The 20,928-nt window shown below is 36.6% G+C and overlaps 2 protein-coding genes and 2 long non-coding RNA genes across 4 annotated transcripts; 1 reads left to right on the top strand and 3 right to left on the bottom strand.

Moving 5' to 3' along the window:
* Positions 1 to 2,133: 2,133 nt before the first annotated feature.
* LOC145230176 (uncharacterized) lies at positions 2,134 to 7,129 on the bottom strand. The gene is made up of 2 exons (XR_013860577.1): positions 6,881 to 7,129; positions 2,134 to 6,383 (listed from the first exon to the last, which is right to left on the bottom strand). It is a non-coding gene; the product is annotated as an uncharacterized LOC145230176 (long non-coding RNA).
* Positions 5,733 to 7,479, top strand: LOC145230175 (uncharacterized). The gene is made up of 5 exons (XR_013860576.1): positions 5,733 to 5,845; positions 6,286 to 6,344; positions 6,463 to 6,542; positions 6,658 to 6,726; positions 7,123 to 7,479. It is a non-coding gene; the product is annotated as an uncharacterized LOC145230175 (long non-coding RNA).
* A 1,511-nt stretch (positions 7,480 to 8,990) lies between these two features.
* LOC145229860 (testis-specific serine/threonine-protein kinase 3-like) lies at positions 8,991 to 14,124 on the bottom strand. Its single transcript, XM_080095190.1, has 7 exons — positions 13,304 to 14,124; positions 12,252 to 12,416; positions 11,349 to 11,512; positions 10,847 to 11,007; positions 9,924 to 10,102; positions 9,445 to 9,548; positions 8,991 to 9,346 (listed from the first exon to the last, which is right to left on the bottom strand). Exons 1-7 carry the CDS (start codon positions 13,406 to 13,408, stop codon positions 9,058 to 9,060), a joined length of 1,167 nt encoding a protein of 388 aa, XP_079951316.1. The 5' UTR covers positions 13,409 to 14,124; the 3' UTR covers positions 8,991 to 9,057.
* A 70-nt stretch (positions 14,125 to 14,194) lies between these two features.
* On the bottom strand, positions 14,195 to 20,625 carry LOC145229859 (uncharacterized). Its single transcript, XM_080095189.1, has 13 exons — positions 20,431 to 20,625; positions 19,710 to 19,742; positions 19,459 to 19,570; positions 18,723 to 19,126; positions 18,524 to 18,612; positions 18,175 to 18,275; positions 17,707 to 17,862; positions 17,065 to 17,186; positions 16,553 to 16,760; positions 16,320 to 16,495; positions 16,042 to 16,197; positions 15,194 to 15,373; positions 14,195 to 14,714 (listed from the first exon to the last, which is right to left on the bottom strand). The coding sequence occupies exons 1-13, from the start codon at positions 20,512 to 20,514 to the stop codon at positions 14,562 to 14,564; spliced, it is 1,974 nt and encodes a 657-aa protein (XP_079951315.1). The 5' UTR covers positions 20,515 to 20,625; the 3' UTR covers positions 14,195 to 14,561.
* Positions 20,626 to 20,928: the final 303 nt, after the last annotated feature.

Below are 20,928 nucleotides of genomic sequence, written 5' to 3'. Positions count from 1 at the left end.
CTACTTCGCAACCAGGAAGCATACACAACACCACGTCTACCAAACGTTGTAAACTCTTTTTTTCCCTGTTGTTGCTACAGCCAAGGACACAAGTCTATTGAAAGAGCCCCAGATAAGGAAGTGGCAACCGGTGTATACGTATTTCCCTAGACCGAATAAACACAACGCAAAGTAGCCCCTTACTATTGCGTTGTTTTGTGCTGTATGATGTAGTTTAACTATAGGCTAACGTTACGATGAATGATTGCAAATGTTTTAAGTTGCCGAAAATTGTTTATTGTAAATATCCGCTAGTCGATAACATGTGGATGTTGAGTTGCGTTGAGTTTATTTCGCTTGGTGAAAGACAACATAGCGACACAATTGCACTAAGACAATCACCAAGCCGGAAATAGCTGCGCAACGTTGAAACGTTATGGAGGGCACAATTGGTGGATAAGAGCTAAACGCGCTGCAGCTACACCGTCATTACAAGGCGTTAAGTGGCTGGGGCTCACAAGAAAGTGAGGTTGGCGCATTGTAAGTAGAAACGACTGGGGCTGGGACGTTGGTGGAACCAGTCGCCCAAAACTAACCAAACGTGTTAGGGAAAGAGGGTGGGATTCGACAGGAAAAGAAACCACCAAAATCTTTGAACTTGACATTGGAAAATTTTCGTTATAGCGAGATTTGCACCGTAACGTTGGAACAATTGGGCCTTCAAAGTAAACGTTTCCATGTAATGAAGGATTATAACGCCAAAGTTCAAACGTTTAACTATGTATTGTTTATTTCATTTTTATTTTACATTGATGTGATGATTTTGGGTTTCTATCTTTTACACTAAAATAGGTTACTGCTATATCAAATGACACGAGATATTTGTAATTAGGATTAGACTTTAAGGTAACAAGGTTAAGTGCAGTTCAAAATTTTTTGGGGGAAACACTGCTCTACAAAAAAACAGAAAGTGAAACTTTTTACATGTGCAAAAGCTAAGTAATTACTTTCGGGTTAGCAATTCTTTCGTGTTGTTTCAATCTGAAACGCTCGGTTTAGTAAAATTTGGTGTGTTCTTGTTTGTTAGGCCGTATGCTTCGATTTAGGTAATTTTTGGATAGGTACTTTCAAGATGCATCTGTTGACTTTTGTCTTATATGGGTTTATGTGCTTCGAAAGCGTTTTTAATGTGGGTTTAAGTGCAACGGTTAAGAAGAAGGAATCAAACCAATTGCATGTAAGTAACTTATTAACGTTGGAAGGGGAACACTACATACGGATCTGTTCTTAAATGATGAAAATAAATGGACGTAACAAGCGACATGTTTTTAACGTTTCGGCAAATGCTCGTGTCATCATCGATAACGGGTGTAACTGATCTAACTTTCATATCACTAAAGATAGCATGAGAATTTGCCGAAACGTTTAAGAAATAAAACATGTCGCTTTTTACGTGTATTTGGGTCGTTATTTTTATCATTAAATTTATAAGTAGTTTTAAACAAACACTTGATTAATTTCTGTCAATCGTTCACCCAAATCAACATGAACTGGTGACATTTATAGGATATCTAATGCGTCAACTTTTTTTGTCCAGCAGTTTTTCTTTATACCTACGCATTATTTCTAAGACTGATGGCGCTTTACATCTTAAATTAAATGCCTTGAAAAGTTGAAATATGTCGATCAGTAGACAGTATATAAAAAAAGTAAGGTACCTGCAGCTAACAAGGCCCATTAAAAAACTATTGCGTATAACTGAAAAACCATTTAGCCGTTCCAGGCCAAATTCGGCATGATTGTTGCAGAGGTTGATATTAAACATCCATTAGATTTTGAGGACGTTTGCAAGTTTTGTTTTTGTAGGATAACAGTTTAAAAAAATTTAAAACTTGGGCCTTAATACAAACCTATGCTGTTAATAAAGCCCAACATTTTCATGCTTTTAAAAAGAGTCTAGAAACCAATCAGACTCATTTATACTTTGCTTCGGTCAAATAAAAGTTTAAACAAGCAACGTTATTAACTCATATTACACATATACTGTTAACTAAGACATATAACTGTTAATCTGAAGGTACTAAAAAAAAGAATAAACGACCCCTTGACATTTGATAACCAAAAATACTAGATGAAAGATTACGTCCACAAACATCTTATTCGGACTTTTTATCTCCCTAAGAAAGCAAAAAAGCAAATTTTGTGCATATCAGTCGCCTTTAGTATAATTGACACTTGAGAAAATGACAAATTATCGTTGGGCCTTATTGCAAGCAATGGCTGACAAACAAAACCGTAATAAAATTTATTTGAAGTAATTATTTTTTCCAGATCGGATAATGCTCCAATTAAACTAAAATGACCCCATTACTAATATATCTTAATAAGTTTTCATTTCGACAACACAACCTTTTCATTTTTGCTACCAATTTTACAAAAAATAATAAAAAGTTGAAAATAAACACTTCTTAATTTGGATTGGTCATGATAACAATTACATATAACTTGCAGGTCAAAAACTTTGTAAATCATTTCAAGTACATGTATATTTTAAAATTACATCAAAACTGAAGTATTTTTTCTGCCACATAAAAAATATTAGCAGTGGGCCTTATTACCTTCCGGGCCTATATACCTTCAGGTACCTTATGTTTAGGGGATGAAAGTTTAATACCCGTAAAAATCCACGACAGAAGACGGCGTTTCATCAAGCCAGGTCCAAGTATTTTGCCATCTTATAGCTCCGTTTGTAAATAAAATAAAACGGTTTTAATTATCTTTCACGTATTTTGAATTTTTACGTTCAGGGCTATTTGTGTTAGTATGACGTAGAAAAAATTTGGCAATTAAAAAACTGATTAAACTTAAAATTAGTTTTTGATCCTACTCGTCCAAAATTTCCGAAACCCAAGTTTGTGGACGAAAGGAACAAACGACAAGAGGTTCAAACCTACGGTATGGATTTTTGAGTCTATAATAAAATGGTTAACTCTATCTTTAACAGAAAATTTCAAGTAAAAAAATTAACAAAAAATAAAAAAATCGCGTTTGAAATTATTATTATTTTTTCATTTGATGGATCGGATAGCTTTTGACCGTTTCGACCCCGGCCACCCAGATGTGCAGCCACAAGAAAACAACGAACGGAACCAAAACATTCAATTTCAAAGAGTTGCGGATCAGATCCCAACACAAAGTATGTAAATTTAAAATAAAAAATGCGTTTCAAATGATTTGTTTTCATTTTATAGGTCGGACTGCTTTTAACAATTTCGACCCTGGCCATCCAGGTATACAGCCACTGGAAAAAACGAATGGGACCAAAGTATTCTTTTTCAAAGAGTTGCGGACCAGGAACCAACACAAAGTATGCAATTTTTTTTCAAAATTGCGTTTTAAATGATTTTTTTCATTTTATAGGTCGGACTGCTTTTAACAATTTCGACCCTAGCCACCCAGGAGTTCAGCCACTGGAAAATAATGAAGAGAACCAAAATATTAAATTTCAAAGAGTTGTGGATCAGGAATCAACACCAGATGTAAGAACACAGCAGTTGAATGATGAAGAAAACATAAAAAATCGGATACAAAGATATGACGGTCAGGAAACAACGCCATCTCCTAACTACCTCTTCTAATGCTTTATATTAAATCGGTTAAACCATGCAGTCACCTTATGTAGTGGTTTTAAATGCGTTAAAACCCAAAACGGATGCGATTTTTTGTTTGCAATCAACATAAAATGACATGGGGGTTTAAAAATGCAGACACGTTTCTTTGGTTAGTTACAAAAAAAATTTAAAATTGCCTCTTAAATGTTAAAGTGTTTTATAAGCACAGACTGTAAATATGTTTCGTAAGAAATAATGTCATAAAGGTAACTGCAGCGAATTTCCAGGTACCACTTAACGTTTGGACAATTTAAATGTGCTAGGTATTGTCTTTGTTGGTAGCCCAACTAAACTCTCTTTTTTGTATTACTTATATTTGAATAAGATGCTAAGCAAATATGTGTGGGAGCTGCTAGCATTAAAAAATGTTTCAATGATCTCATCTGTTTTTAAAATACTCTGTCCTGTTTTACACTGTTCTGTTCCGTTTGGATTGCCTGTTCAATTTAGATGTGGTCTGTTCTCCTATGAACTGTAAACTGTTGCCGATTTACTGCACATGATGTTTACGCCTAAGTTGCTCGCAGCCTGCTTGATGCCCGTTGAATCGATCATTTTTTTAAAGCAGTAAACTGATTGTTTTTGCAACTGACTTGTTGACAGGCAGTATTTAGCGGTACATGTAACCCACACTGAGGCCAGTTAGAAAGCTGGCTGGCATGAGGAATCACAACCTAAGGGTTCTGTACTCTACAGTTTGTTCTGGACGAACAGCTTACATTGAATGATACGCGCCACGTTGAAGTACATTCAGCAGCGGAAGTGACGTCATCGCATTTGTTATCTGTGCATGTACTAGTGTCAAATGACTGTTGGGATTCATTTCTTATTTTGTAGCGTTTGCGTATATCATGTGTAGTAAATGCAGTCGATATTTATGTAGTGGTTTTGAGTGCATTAAAAACAAAAACGGATGCATAGGTATGTCTGCTATCAACGTAAACTGGAATGCCGGTTTAAAAACGCAGACATGTTTGTTCGCTTAGTTGAAAAAAAATAAATGTTAAAACTGCATTAGTGTTTTACAAGCTAAGAATGTAAATATAGTTTCGTAAGTACGCTTACATATATGTACCTAAACCAGCGTATGACGACGTCAGAATTTTTTTGGCTGCGTTTGTTTGTAAAATTTCAGATTACAAAATAAGGGTAAGGTAGTATCTCTTTTGGTGGTGAAACACAAAGCAAACTTTGCTTAATAACAAGACATGTTCACAAGTTGCCAAACCAAACAATTTTAGAAGCACTAAATCTAGCAAATTGCACCAAGAACGTGGTTAAGTTGAGGTAATATGAAATGCACAGTGAATTTTTGCCGAACGAGCTACATTGTTGCGATGCTTTCAGGAGCCATTGTAAATATAGATACGGTAGCCGGTAAGCGTAAGCTTGCCTCAATCACTACGACAGCGGCCTCTCTCACTACGATTATCGTGTTCTTGCATACTACAGCGAACCGGACAGATTGCTTTCTTTCTTCGCCTCTCTTCTTATGCGGTGTATTCGCAGTTCGCACATGAACATTTCGCTACAAGCTGGAGTACCACTTCTCAAAGTAGAGGACCAGTTCTCAAATTTTAAACGTGTATAAATGCGCATTATTTGCCTTTGTGCCTTTGTTACCGCCAAGATCACGCCAAAATTAGACATTTACTTGCGCTGAAGTGTAACTTTAGGTACCCCATGATAGTGAACAGTCTGTTCATGTTCTGCAGACTGCGGTGTTGTGGTCAAGATTCATTAAAAACTGGTTATTGATATTGTTTATCGTTAGAAAGTTAGCATGAAGAAAGTTAGCGTGAACGTGAAATCAAAGCCAAAAGGTTATGTATTCTACTGTTTGTTCTGTACTATTGCATAAATGCGTACTAATATGGAATTTGTTATAATAAGAACGGTACAGTTTAGCGACTTTAGCCAGAAGTTTAGGTCGAGCCGTGCGTTATGGGTCAGCTTCAGGCTTAGGTTTTTCCAAACAAACATTGGGTTTTAGGCTTAAACATTCGAACTTAGGGTCGTTTTCCAAAATTTACAAAAAATAACTATCGTTAGTTGTGTACAACAACAGTTATCAGAAAAAACATGGGATTACGTTGGTTTTATCCAGAAGATGATTCACAAGAAAAGTCTGATGAAATTAAGCAATATGATTGCTGCTCTGCAACTAATGAAAGGCGTAATTTGTTCCTTGAAAAGTATGTTTTTACCACGATATGTCTTAAAAAGTGATGTTTACTGTTGATTGAACCGTTATACACGCACATTTAAAGTTACTTTTGACATGCAGGTCTGCTGGAAACAGCAACGGTTAGCGTATACAGCAGTATAATAAGACCCAAGCGTTAGTTGTTGGCAAGCAATATTTGAAATAAGTTATTGTTTGGTTGTGCCAACATAAATAACAAGTTTTAGTGCCGAGAAAAAATACTCTGCTGAGCCTCTTTTGCCATTGAAACGCAAAGCTTGTTGAGCTCTTTGATTATCTACTGTTGATTTGGATCGCTTAGGACTAAATCAACAAATAGAATATTTTGATCTTTGTGGCGCGTTGTTCAATACGAGAATACGAATGCTTGGTTTTACAGTTTCTTTACTTAAAAACACAGCAATTAAGTATTTCTTAATGTTTTTAAAGGTTGAAGAAATCCAGGTTGGAGTCATCATCATGGGATAAGGAGGAGTCCTCCGACGATGGTATGCCTTTTATACCGTAAATTGTTATCAAAGGCGCTGCTATAACCAAAAAGAAAGGCTCTTAAACGCCACGTTTAGAAGGTAAATAAAACAGAGCACATAAAAAGTTTATGTTTAGATTATGAACAACTTTCAAAAAAAAAAAGAATACGAGATGGGGTGAAGGTGCACTAGAACTACAAGCGGCATATATTAAAGGCAAGTATTTTCCTGCCAACCAAAAGAGCACATTTTTTTAGCGATACCGTTTTTTTGAAATTGCTGAGATATACCTTAACTGTTTGGGTTTACTTGTTATTTATGGTATTTTAAGCTCCCAGGGTTCCCAAAACCATCAAGTTTGTGGATGAGAGGGACAACAGACAACAGGCGCAAAATTTGGGTAAGCTGTATTACAATCCTACCATGGTTACATCGTTAATTAAGGTAGAAACAGTTTATACTGATCAATTCACAACCACATTGTGTGTTAAACTCGTTTATTGTGAATAAAAGGTGACATGGTTTTGTTTTTTGAATAGTGGCACATAATTTACCTGTCATTGTTATTAAGAATTTGGGGGCAGGGGTTCCAAGGGCACGCGTGTTACGTCATGCTGATGGCTCCGATTTCTCGTATTTTTTCTCTGTCATTTATAAGTTGAACAACTAACGATTCATATATACTTCACTTACGGACGAGCGTTTTTGTCGAAATATTAAAAAAAATCAAGTGGCACTTTATCGACCAGATTAAAATTGCCTTTAATGTAATTTATGTAACGTGATTTTACCGTAGATCGCATCGCCTTTGACCATTTCAACCCTAACGGTCCCGATGCACGGCCAATGCAGTTGAACAATGAAGAAAACCAAAATAATCGGGTACAACGGGTGGAGGCACATCGACCAACACCGTAAATGCAACATTTCGTTAAACTACAGTCAAAATGTTTTCAACTGTACAAATGGCTTCTGTTATTTTCACACATTCGCGTTTATAAATTCTTTAATGCACTTTGCGCTATCCATCGGTATTTTGCGTTATTTTTGTGATTTGTCTTACGTCAGTAGAATTTCCGGACATACGAGGTTATGTCAATAACGGACTGCATTAAGCGTAACTTCACGTAGAATAGAAGGCATACACTTTTCATCACAACAGTGAACAGCCGGATTAGCTTTGTGGGGAAACACTAACGTTAACGGTGGACGTATCGTTAAAATGTAACCGAATGCAAAAAATGACCTGAACGTATTTAAAACGCTATGTCACTTTACAACAATAAATTCCATTTGCCTTTCATTTTTAAAATTAAGTGTTCTACCTTGACAGTGTTTGGCCTTGTAGCAATAATTGCAACCTATCCTGAATCATCTGCACAGAGATGGGTTGGAATTACTGGTACAAAACCAACAGCGGGTAAAAATCGCATCGTCAATAAGAAATAATATAAAACCAAAAAAGTTGTTTTTCTTAAATCTATGAAACATTAATTCATTAAACCATTAAATAGTGTGAAGATCTTAGTAAATATTTACAACAATTCCATGACCGCAAAGTTTAAAGTAAACTTCTTGTCAAATTTTGCAATTAAGTTTTTTTAATCCATTGAAATGCGACAAATATAAAAACCAGTGGGCTGTAGAATCTCTACCATTCTTTTGTGTAAAGTCGATTTTCGAGTATTCTGTAACCGGATAAACTTGACCTATCGCCGAATATGACGTCCCAATGCGAAAGGTCGAGCTCATCGGACAACTGAAACCCACGTGACTGACCAACTCAGAAACTAAATTATTAAAAAAATATCGATGAAACTCAATCGTTGATGAACGTTAAGTTAGTGGTTCAAATCCAGGCTCAACCTTGCCTCAGATAAGGATTTTAAACATAACAGTTTGTCTATATGCCTAAATTAAAAACATATATTGCCTAAAAAAATCAATTTTGTTTTTTTGTTAGTTTTAATGAACACAGCATATAGCCTGCTTGTGAAAAATGCATCAAACGTTGCTATTTTCTCTTTTAAAAGCAGTAAAGGTGAGTGTAATCTTAAGATATACTTTCAATTTGTGGCGTTCCATTTCAAACGATGTGGCGTTCCATTCCAAACAAACTTTGCCTTAAAATCATTTTTTTTGTTTAAAATACCAGAGAGATTTCATCACAATATTTACTCTTTCTTCGTTGCTCTATCCCTTCCTTTCTCTTCACTACGCTTTGGGGCAATATGTTTCCACACACGCATACAAACAATGCGAGTAGGACGTATAAATTTGTTCTTTAGTATTGCCCAAAATGTCTAAACCCGTCAAAAGCAGACCGGGGGTAACAAGTGTATTTGAATTTAAGAGGATTATTGCCTTTAAATCGGACCAAAACGGGAATGGAATGCAAATGACAGTTTGGATATGTCATTTAGTTATGATTAGTGATTGCCCGCATATGATTTTATATATAGCAACTCCAAATTAAATATTGTTGCAATGAAAAAATTGGGCAATTAATGTCAGAAAACGATTTTTGGTCATTTTTTTCAATTTCAAATCCAAGCTTTGTGTTCAGAGCAAGCTTTTTGTTTTTCAAATAATGGAAGCGGTTGACTGCACAAAGCTCGCTTGCAAACCAGTTTTAAACCGTTCCGTAACACACAGAAAGCCAATTTCTAAATGCCAACATTTTTATATTGTTACGAGCAAATAAACTTCACACATCATAACCGTGACGTCATCACTCGGCGGCGTCACCCCCGCGCTGATGACGACATCGCTTGTGGCACGGACCGGTGGTGTCATACGGATCACGTGACGATCCGCTACCGGGGCACTGCTGTGATTGGTCGGCGTGGTCACAACCGTTGCCATGGTGATGTACAGTGCGCCGGCGGGCGTGACTGCAACCCGCCGCGTCATCGCTGCTGCCGCGGGAATGACGTAAGCGCGGTGACGTCACTGGTCGTCCGGTGAAGAAATCATAGATATGCTGGACCACGCTGGACGGGTTGATGGTGACGGAGGGCCTAAAAATACGAGTGATCAAATATACTTCATTTACTGTACGACTTAAACACAGAACTTGGCTTTACAATCGAACATTTAAACAAGACTTTGCCCGTACCTGCTCAAACTTTCCTGGTACCCGGCAAAGAAGGGATGATCTAACACTTGTTCCATTGTGGCTCGTTGTGTGACATCGGGTTGAATTAAACTCCGAATTAAGTGCTAAAAACAAGTGACAGAATCACTAAGTGTCAAATACCGTTTCTAATTAGATCACAACCTTTTTCCTCGAAAGTTTGATTAGACTTTTTTGATGTCAAATCAAAACGTTTTCTGATTTTGATGCTTCAACGCTTATGGTTTTGCAAACGACCGTTTAAAACTTAATCAGTCAAGCATTAAGTTTTTACCAAAAAATGAGTCATGTTGGAATATTAACATAGGCTTATAAATTATAGGTGTACAGGGCCTTTTGAATGAATATCCGATTTTGGTACATCACTATTCAAAACCGGTTTTATTTTCCCTTAATCCAAAGTTAATCCGTACGATTAGGACTAAATGTGTCTGTAAATGACACACAGAGAGGATATAAACCTTGAGCTCATCGGACAACTTGTCAACGACACGCGGTGGGAATTTTAGATGATTTCTCAGCTGGACTTTGAGCATCTTCTTGACGTTTGAGTCGTCAAAAGGCATGTGACCGCAGGACATAATGTACAGAATAACTCCCATACTCCACATGTCGTGCATTCGGGGATCGTAGGGTCGACCTGGGTTGCAATAATTCAATGGATGGGTTACAATAATTTATTAGGGCCGGACTAAGCACTTGACTAGATTACACGAATTTTGGTGCCCAATATAGTGGTTGGTCGTATAATGGTTCGCCAGTGAGAGGGGCAAATAATCTGCCTAGGGAAGTATGAGCTAAATGCAGAATCAATAAAAACCCAATAAACCTAGGGTTCCAGTTAAATGTCTTGAGACAACACTGAAAATATAGCTATGAGAAATTTACCCTTTCATCTATCTGAAATCTTAGCATTGAAAAAAAACCTTTCAATTTTTTTACTTGGTTCTCTACTGACACCGAAACAAGTTTCCTCCAAGCGGAAAATTTAAATTTCTCTTCCCGCAGCACGCACGGTCCATTGAAGGCGTCATATATAATCAATTCGGACTCGCAAGAATTTCCTACAGCTACAGCCGCGGGTTCGAATCCCATCGCAGGCTAGATTTTTTCTAATCTATGCCTTGTCATATATAGCGATGCTTGCGAGACCTACTTAATTCAATATGACATCTTCAATGGGCTTGGTGTACTGTGATTTACTTATGATCTCTAGCCTGCATGAAACCCTTCAGAATTTATCCCAGTGATAAATTTCATAAGAAGTTTTAAATAAATACTTTTTTAAATACCGACATGGATCGAAATTGAACATACAACCTCAAAACAAACAGTCTTTTGACCTAATTATCCACTTTTCCCTCTAATAACTATTGTGGGTTACCTTGGATTATTTCTGGAGCCGCGTAGGCCGCTGAGCCACAGAATGTCATACTGGCACAGATATGGCCCCTCGAATCATAAGACATCGGTTTGGAAAAGCCAAAATCAGTCAACAGAAGCTTGTAGTCGTCAGTTAAGAGCAAATTCTCGCATTTCAGGTCTCTGGAAAATAAAATCCAAGCAGGACTTTATCGCTTTGTCGGTTATTATTATTTTTAACGGTGGTTAATGCCAACCGCTTGAAATGGCCCCTCTTTAATTTTTTTGGGCATAACTGCATAATTATATTTCTGCTGCACTGCTAGGTTTCTTAATCTTTACTAATGGAAAAGAACCATTTTTAAGTAATCCGTTACTCCGTTAATACAGTTCAAGTCAAAGTTAATATCTCTGCGAACGGTATAAGATGAGAACTATCAACGTACTAATACAGCTTACAGATAAATGTAATCCTTTTACCAACAAAGGTGTCGAAATAGTAAGTTAAAATCAGCTGAGTTTACCGATGGCATATGTTATGTCGATGACAGTAGTTAATTGCTTGACAGAGCTGCCAAAAATATCTTCTAATTTCTGCTTCAGGCAACGCTCCATTGCGTTGTACATATCGCAGCATATCACCATTGCGAGCTGCCTCCATTACAATGTACACAAATCCATCACTAGCCTGAAATTGCAAACAAAAGTAGACTCGTGAGAGTCACATATTCTTGGCCCCGAAATGCAGAAAAGTACGGTGTTTTTGGTTCTATGCTAAGAACATTTGAACGACTTGTCTTATGTGATCAGCAAGTCACACTGGTCCTATTAGTTTTAATCTGGCAATAAAAATAATACACTTTCTTTTAAACTTTGTAAGTTTTTGAGTTTTTGTTTGCTGTACCGAAACTGAAATTCTTTCGCTCTAATTAGTTGCAGAATATTCTTTCAATTGACTATGAGTGATAACGCTATGAGACAGAGAAATATTACGCCTGACATGTTTTCTAAATTAAACAAAAAAACGAATGTTGGCTGGATATGAAGAAAAAACCTTATGAATAAAAAGAGGCGTTTAAAAAAAGACTTGTTTCCAATATTTCTTTATCAATGATTTTTTACAGCAGCTGAAAAACTTTTGTCACCTAAGGAATCTCCCGAAGACAATAGAATGTGAAAAAGAAAGATTCTTGCTTCTTATCAGTAGTATATTTAGACTGTTTCATGAAGAACAGGTACAAAACATAAATCATTTCTTTAAAAACAGAAATATATATTTCGCCTTGAATACACAGGCATCATCAGTTTCTGTAAAAAAGCAGACACGTGGTGGACTGTCGATATAAAGACTTTGTACCTGTTCTTCATGAAACAGTCTAAATATATTTTTACAGCAGAGAATATTTTCTCGTCACATATTTACCAACCTCAAGGATTTCATACACCCTGACAATGTTCGCGTGTCTAAGCAGTGGCAACGTCTTTAGCTCACGAGGAAGAAACTTTTCGACGAAGTCCCTCGGAGCCAACTGTGAGTTAATGCACTTTATCGCCACCTCGCGACCAAGACGTGTCGAGTGCGCAGATTTGACCTAAATTTCAAAGTGAAATATGTTTCGCAAATTTTAATCTACTTTTTGCTGTAGGAGAAATTTTAAGTAGCGTCCTATAGTCACGTTTATCAACTGTGTCTTTTTTATTGATGAAAAACCCGAATCAAGCTTACGCCATGTACGTTTCTTATCCCACTAAACCAGCGGTTCGCAACCTTTCTGATGACGTAACCCCTTGATAACATTTGCCAATCTGCGGCTAACCCACAAATAAAACCAGTAGGCTATATATTAAAATTGACTTCTAAATATCCGAAATTATTAAATACGTTGAATTTATTTTATTGGGGCTTGTGGTCCATGAAATGCGTTGGGAACTACTCCCTTAGGCACACCCAGTCAAATTGGCATACGACCCTAAATGGGGTCGCGACCCACAGGTTGGGAACCGCTTCACTAAACCGTCTTTAAAAAACGAAAATTGTGCACAACTAAATTATTAGCTTCAAGTAAGGTAAACCATGGCGAGTGTGGAATACGCTTCCAAAATTGCACAAAGTGTTGTCTTGGCATTTTTTGCACTCTTTTGTGGTAAGGACCCTTTTGACTGTTTCCCATCAAAACCCTTTTTAAGTGATTTAATCTTCAACACAAAACGCATGTCAACGATACCACGTTACAAGTCGAATTTCAGAGCTAGCAAAACTGGTCACCACACCTCAAAAAGACGTCTGTGCCTTAAGAAAACGTTGGTAATCGCGGGCAGTTTCCTATATTACACGTGTGCCTAACGAAAGTACTTCAACCGCTCTTTAATTCCACGCATACTAAACGCAAATATGTGACATTTGACCAAAACGATTTGACATAGAAATCAGATTTAAAAGAATAGAAATGATCTGTAAAGCCTTTTTTAGGTAACGTACCTTGGAATAAGCGCCTTCGCCCAGGGTATGTTGTAGTTTGTACCCGCGCTGTCTCAACAACCTTTCGCACGTTTCTTCGGCGTTTGTACCGAATGTGCCTTCCATACCTTGCGACAATTGGCATAAAACCAGGGCCCAACTTCTTCAGGTAACGTGCATGGGGGTACAGTTGCTTCAAAATTACCCATAGATAATATTCTTAGTAGTTACCAAAAAGACGGTTTGTTTCGCACGAAAATTCAACATGGAGAGCTTTCAATTTAAACCCCAAAACACATCTCCAGGCAAAAACTTAACCCAGTGTATAAAAACTGGGTTCAGTAGACAGTTTTAAATACCATTCACGTGTCATAAATGTTATTGTGACGTCATATACGTCAAAATTTGGTGTTTTATATCACAATCGTTGGACTACATTAAGCGGCACCAAACTACGGCCCTCGAAATATACATCTCAGAGTAAAATAAAGCTTTAGTAAACCGTTGAAAATCAATTTACCGTGGAAGTATTCCCGCAACAACATGTAGGATTAATTTCACTGGACGCAGAAAAATGGTCCAAAGGCAGTTTGTTACATCACAGACAAGACTAAGTATCAAATGCCTTTCCATTGTTAATGTGATGAAAATGAGTATTGTCAGTGGAGGTCATACTTCAATATTCAAAACAACTTTACTATTTGTCAGTAGTACTATCTGAATCACAGTAATAATGTACTCTTATTAGTCCCGCAACGGCGCCGCTTCGCGGACCACAGTTGGAAACAGGTTTCCAAGTTATGTGGCCCTCGCATGTCTTTTTTGATGTTATCCGGCCCGCTGTGAAAAACATTGGTAATCCTGGATAAGATTGAAGAAAGGGAAAAGAAGCTTAGTGGTTCGATTTGACACCACTGCGTGGCTGTTTTAATTGAAAAATAAACGAATGAAGAAATACGAACAGAGGCAGTACAACAACCAAAAGGTTGAAAATCAAAAAAAGGGTAAGGGGAGAAAAAATATCGTCTTGTTTCAAATTTTGATAAAGCTTCGCAATTTGAGCAGTTAAGTATTTCTTTTTCCAAGTTGTAACGAAATTACGTCACAAAATGCATAATGGTTGTAAAAGAAGGAAAAACGGTCATCTCAATTCATTACTTGTGGGTAAAAAATCCGCAATTTTTGGTAATCCAAATCTTGGTTTTTGCCTTGTGAGGTAAAAACAGTCACTGGAAACATAAATATGAAGTAATTAAAAGAAAAAAAAAACTAAATTGTATCAACACGATTCCTGGTCTAGTTGCAACGGTTTGGTGGATTCGAATTTAACAACGCCGTTTCGAATCGAATCGAATCCCTTTCGGAGCTTTGTAAGGTCGTCGATAATATGCCGGTTTCTCTCCAGGGATCGATTTTTGGCTGTGACTTTTGTCTGAAATGTAAAAAATTGGAATTAAATCACTTTACAGCCAAGCTTTGTGCAAACAACCGGAAAAGTGGTGCATTTTTGGTGGTAATGTGTCAAAGTCAAAAAAGGTTGATTTTTACAGTACTTTGTGGCAATTTTAACTAATATGGAAGTAAAGCTTCGGCTTTTTTTGACCGAATATCTAATTTTAACAACGTTACGGTTTTGGCCAAATAATTTTTTTGCGATTCGGCCAAAACCGAATCTTTTACGCACTATTATGCACAAAACGTGTTTTTTTGTCTGATTACTTAATCTTTCAAACTACGTTAAAATGACATCGCGTCAACTAACAAGTCATTTATTTGCAGGCAACGACGGGCAAACAACCTCTAAAATCAGATTTTATGCAACATAATTATTCAGTTGCAGTAATACCACTGTTTGTCTGGCAGCAAAACTTATGTGAACATGTCAAAAATCTATCACAAGTTTCAACCCACTATTAAGTCTGCCGCCATCGTTTTGATCTGGTGTTGCCTGCTCGATCTTTGCTGTTTCAAGTTTTCCGCTTTTTTTCGGGCGCTTTCTATCGCTTCCCTGCGCTGACGGTCAAAAGCAAGGTACGAATGAACAACGGACATCAAACCTGGCCACCTGGGGGCAGCAGAGTTGTCGCTAAACTAAACAATAGGAACATAAGTTGTTATATTGGATAACAGAATTTTTTTAACTTTTCGAGTCCGTTTTAGGGAGTTGGTTGTTGAACAAGATTTTTTCAGTATTTTTATGTTGCAGAAATATGGATCACCATCTTACAATATAATATCTAGGATGTTTTTAACTTTAATGCACCAATTGTAAAAATCCTTATATATATTTCCCTTGACCAGTTACTAGTAATTTCCACCGGTGAAGGTTACTTTGTTCAATAAATGACTGAACAAAGAGCGTGTTCTTATACCTCGGGTATACAAAGTAATAAATCCTAGTCAAACAAACAACCTCGTTTTAATATTATGTCCTAAAGATAAATAAAAAACTGTGCCTATACAGAAATCGTCTTGTTTCAACGCGAGCTTATTAAATAGGATTCCATATTCATACTAAACTGAAGCTTTCAATCGACTTTTTATATGTTACAATACTTAACGAAAACACAGACTGTTTAAAGTATATATACTGAAAGCTTAACTTTAGTTTGGTATGTATGTCATGAAGAGTTTGATTAATTTGTATGATTTAAGTCTTCACGTTTTGGTTGAACAGGTTATGCATTTTCGACCTAACGACTCGTTCATTTACAAGGTTGTGCTACCAACGAAAAAAAATCAGTCACCAATCACGTCACCTTCTTCCGGCAGGTGTCGCAATACCACATTCCGGTTGGAACTACTTTAAGCGGCGGGTCGAGGCAGTCCATGTGATAGACAAACGAGCAGGTGTCACACATTAGCAGCTTGCCAGTTTCGTTGCACACGGCACAATGGTCCTCGTGGGAATCCCCCTAAACCGATACAACACTCATTGCCGTTTTCAGCTTAAAACACGATACCTTAATAACATAGGGCAAAATCAACACTGCTCAAACAGCATAGGGCGTAGGCTCTTTCAATTGCTACTACTAACTTTTTGATCGGTGCCTTTCTGCTCCAGTGACCGTGAAACGAAACCACGTGACGTGCTGGGCCGGTCAGGTCGGGTTTGTTCGATAATTTTCGACACTTCCTTGTTGACCGAAGTCACTGCCCCAGTCGACGGCGGAATAGACCTGTTTGCATTTTTTCCCGAACCACGTGGTCGACCTAAGGTACAAAAACCAAAAAGAGTGACGTCATAAATATTACGTCATAGTGACGTACCTCGTGGGCGTTTCACAGGCATTTCTTCGAATCCGAGGAGGTCGGGTGGTAGGATACGCTTGGAGGAGTCTGTACCCGTAGTGGATACGTAAATGCCTCCACTATATACAGGGTGAGCGACGGAACGCCTTTTGCCGTATCGTCTATTACGTAAACGATCTGCTTTCTCCTTTGGAACTAAATCCAATACGTCAAGGAAATAGAGTTTCTGTAAACAGTGATGCACACACAGATTAAAGGGGAGGTGGGAGTATTTAATTTGTTTAAAGGAGAACTACCCATAACACCATACTTTGTCCAACAAAGTAATATTGGAACAAATTCCTTTTTAGTTCTTGTTTTTAGCTCATAACAAAGATAAAATTAAAAAAAAAAAAAAATTTGCACAACTTTCCAATGGCCACAACTTTTTTAATTAATCATTAATCATAATTTTAACAAAAAATCTTCAAGAAAAAAGACAATATAGGCCTGAAAGGTTTAGTTGTTTGTAAAAAAATGTGTTCAAAAACCTTATTCATTGGATCAATAGGTTGTGTATCACAAATATCGTTTGAAGTAGTAGTCATTGAAACAGGGGATGTTGTCGGTCTCACTACTGGAGGTTGTTTTGGCTTGTTGCTTTGAATGTAATCTAAAAACATTGCAATATTATTTTATCAACAATTAGCATTCTGTAAGCAAATGCACCATCCTGTTTTTACAATTTTTTGTTCACAAACATGTAGCACTATTTAAATCACTAATAAAGAAACATACAAGAATACAGTCATCTTAAGTTGCCAAGTGGTTATTGCAACCATGTTCGTTAGGTTCTGGGTTCTAATTCTGTTGGATTAAACTAAATTATAGCCATCAACTCAAAAAAACAAAGCAAAGCTGACACAATGTAAGCATCTCACAGTCAGGTATTATCCGTCCACTAAGATAAAAAACAAACAAACAAGCTTGTAAACTGTTGATTACAACTGTTAGAAAAATACTCTAAAATGTTCTTTAAGAATATAATCTCTGTGTTTACCATATGCTACTTAATGTGCCCAGTGAATCACTACCGCCGGTCTACCGGTATAAGATCTAACTAACACAGAGGTACAAAAGAAAGCAACTGATACTAAAAGACAATGTTGTCAGATGCAAAAACCCAAACTTACTTGTTGGGAGGGGATTCCCCGTTGACACAACTTTCCCATCCAGAATTCGACATTTCTGGAAAGTGCTAGGTGCTTGCTGTTTTGGCCTCGATTGAGTAACTGCAGTCGGTGGTCGCTTGATGTTTGAACTGTTCGAAACATTCAGCCAAACATGTGCTGCAAACAAAAAGACAAAAGTTGCATGGTAAACAGTTGAAAAAAACAGCACCATGTCATATTTATTGTAAAAAAAACGTTTTTTGAATTGATAAATAGAAGGTTTTACACTGAAATTTTTCACTTTTGTTACAAACAACATTTGCATATGTCGGTATACACATTTACACATGTGTAATTTTTAGTATTTGTTTAGAGCTTTTTTGTCTCAACACACATAGTTGTAAAAAATATTCCGATATTAGGCGACAAAAAGGACAGCATTTTTGTCCGGCTATTGTTGCCTGACATAAATTTACACATCCATCACACCTTTGTTGGAAGTTGTCACAGGTTTCTGATGAGTCATCAATTTGCCTTGGGAAGCTGTGATTGCAACAGCGCCGCCCACATTTTGACCTTTTTGTACAAGTCTAAACAGTTCATATTCAAAGATTAAAATGTTTGTCTAAACTTATAGATTGGTTATTATGAAGGCATCTGATTTTTTGCAGATGTATATTGGACATACCTGTCCGCAACTCCCCCTTAAGCATGTGGATTGTGGAATTACCCTTCTTTATTAAAAAAATACAGACAAAACCCATGTTTCCTTTTCAGGAATGATACAATCGACATATTTGGCCTGAAGCTTTCATGCAAAAAAACAACAACAAGATACCTTAAAACAGTAGGATTTTTCTTTGAGTTTGTTACATTTGTAGCAAGAAGGACATAAGATGCCGTTGTTGCCATTGGAGGGCCTGGGACCTAGATATAAACCACATTGCATTTCAATGTCGTATAGTGGTTGTTTGGTGTATGGTTATCTACAAAATAGGTCGTAATTATCATGAACACTTTTTTTGTTTTCTACCAACCTTTATTTTCATTGGTGCATGCATGATAATGTTCCGAGGAGAATTGGTTGAAACTGGCATCTTCGACTTGGTACTTAAATTCAAGGCATTTTGGGCCGAACTAACTTGTGTAACATCAGCTTTGGACTGTATGCTACGCTTATTGGTACTTGATACACCATTAACTTTGGTTAAGTTTATGGGTCGAAATGAACTACATATAGCAACAGAATTGGATGAGGACAAATTTCCAATTTTGTTTTCCGCTGCTTGGGCTTGCTTTAAGGTGACAGGAGTAAAACTTCCATGCTCCGTTACATCTATAACCTTGCCTAACAGTTGTTTTTGTGGTTCTTCTTCCTTCTTTGGAGCAATTTTCACAAATTTTCTTGCTGAAACACCGGGCACTTCTCCATTAGTAACAACTGTCATCAAAAAAATACAATAAAGAGTTTTCGTTCGTTAAGACTAACAAAAGGTAAATATTCAACAGAAAAGTCTAAGTCAATAAGGTGGGCAAACAAAGCATAGCAATCATCAACTAAAACCTTTCTGTTGTCCAGCTGAAAATGGTAAAAATTGACTAGGCAGTAGCCATAGACGTCCTGCTAAAACGATACTACTAACAAATATATTGTTTCTCAGTTTACCATCATTTTTGTTTTCATCTTTTCAAAATTTCATGAATTTTAGTGTTTTTGGAGTTATGATAAAAAACATTATTACAGAAGGTTTGGGCAATTGGGTTGAAAAATACCTGGACTTTCTTGAACATGATTTTGATATTGAATTTTGAGTTGTTTTTGCTTGCTTCCCAACTCAGCAATGTGTTTTTGTATTTCTTTCAAATTAGCCAAAAGTAGTGAGTCCTGTAAAAAAATTAGCTTGTCAATTCGATAAATTATGTTTCAATGCCAAACCCAAATGTCATATTAACCCATTGTGCGACTTAAAATAAATAAATAAATATCAAGAATAATAATATTTATTGTATGTATTTATATTTACCTGCGGCATTTTCTTCAATTTGACCATAATTTCCTAAACATAAGATTGTTTTTACATGCTTTCTAAATCCTAATATTAATAATCATAAAAAGACCATTTTAATTTGATTAAATGACTTTTGATTACGTTTGGTAATGGTAATATAACATATAAACTTTTTAGTTTGCTATTAAAGTTGCAAGACATATGTGTGCAATGTGAGTGCAGAAAGCAAAATATATGTTTAGTTTAAAAAGATAAAAATTACATCGCCAAGTTTATTCGGGAATTTAATTTGACGAAAATTTCCGAACAGTCCCGAGCCGGCGAGAATGTCACGTGACCACACGCACCATACGTTTTGTGTGTCCAAATAAATGTGCGAACTCAAGCGTTTCAAAGCGCCTGACGATTTTACAAGCGATGCACTTTGTCTAGTATTTTTAACTTTCTTGCGCGCTTTCGAGACAAAGTAATACTCGCATTGGGCAAACGCGTTTTTAACGTGACACAGTAAAACTGGTATAAATAGCAAAAAATATTTATGAGCATCACATTTTAAAGCATTTTTTTGTTAAAGGAACAAAACAAAAATTTATTGATGTCTTTTTTAAAAAACACCCAAAGAAAAACGAAACTCCACCTTTAATTATTACATACACAGGAAGTGCTATGCTTGGCTTTTGCCCTGCAATGTTACCACAAAGAGCTTCGCTCAAAACAAATATTACATATACGGTACCTGGTGTTTCATAATGTCTGCTTTCAGCTGCTGTTGAACAATTTTCAAGTCCATCTCTGTTCCTTTGGAGTTGTTGGAAGCCATCACTACAGCAACAAACTAATTCTTTCTCTATCATTGGTGGCAACGTTTTAGAAATAATTATTGCGAATGGGCAAAGCACGCAAAGCTTCACTCGTGCCTTATCGATGTTGTTGCTGATATTCATCCGCAAGTCAAAATAATTTATGCCGTTTACAATTTTGAAGGATACTTGTTTTAAAGAGAATTTGTGAGCATATATTTTTCACACTTCTTTACATTTTTCACATCATAACATTTCAGTAACGACTTGGTGAAAATACGAGTACTATTTTTCCATGGCGGAAATACATCATTTTAAGGTAGTTTTCCTATGTGTTGAAATGCAAAAAAACTACCTCAAAACAGCTTGCAAAAAGTGTTGACTAAATATCGAAAAATAAGCAACTCTTTTAACAAAACCAACATGAAGTTAAA

The sequence above is a fragment of the Phallusia mammillata genome, chromosome 5, assembly GCF_965637545.1.
Source record: "Phallusia mammillata chromosome 5, kaPhaMamm4.hap1.1, whole genome shotgun sequence".
NCBI lineage: Eukaryota > Metazoa > Chordata > Ascidiacea > Phlebobranchia > Ascidiidae > Phallusia > Phallusia mammillata.
Note: the sequence above shows the minus strand (reverse complement) of the source record. Positions and strands in the feature narration are given on the sequence as shown.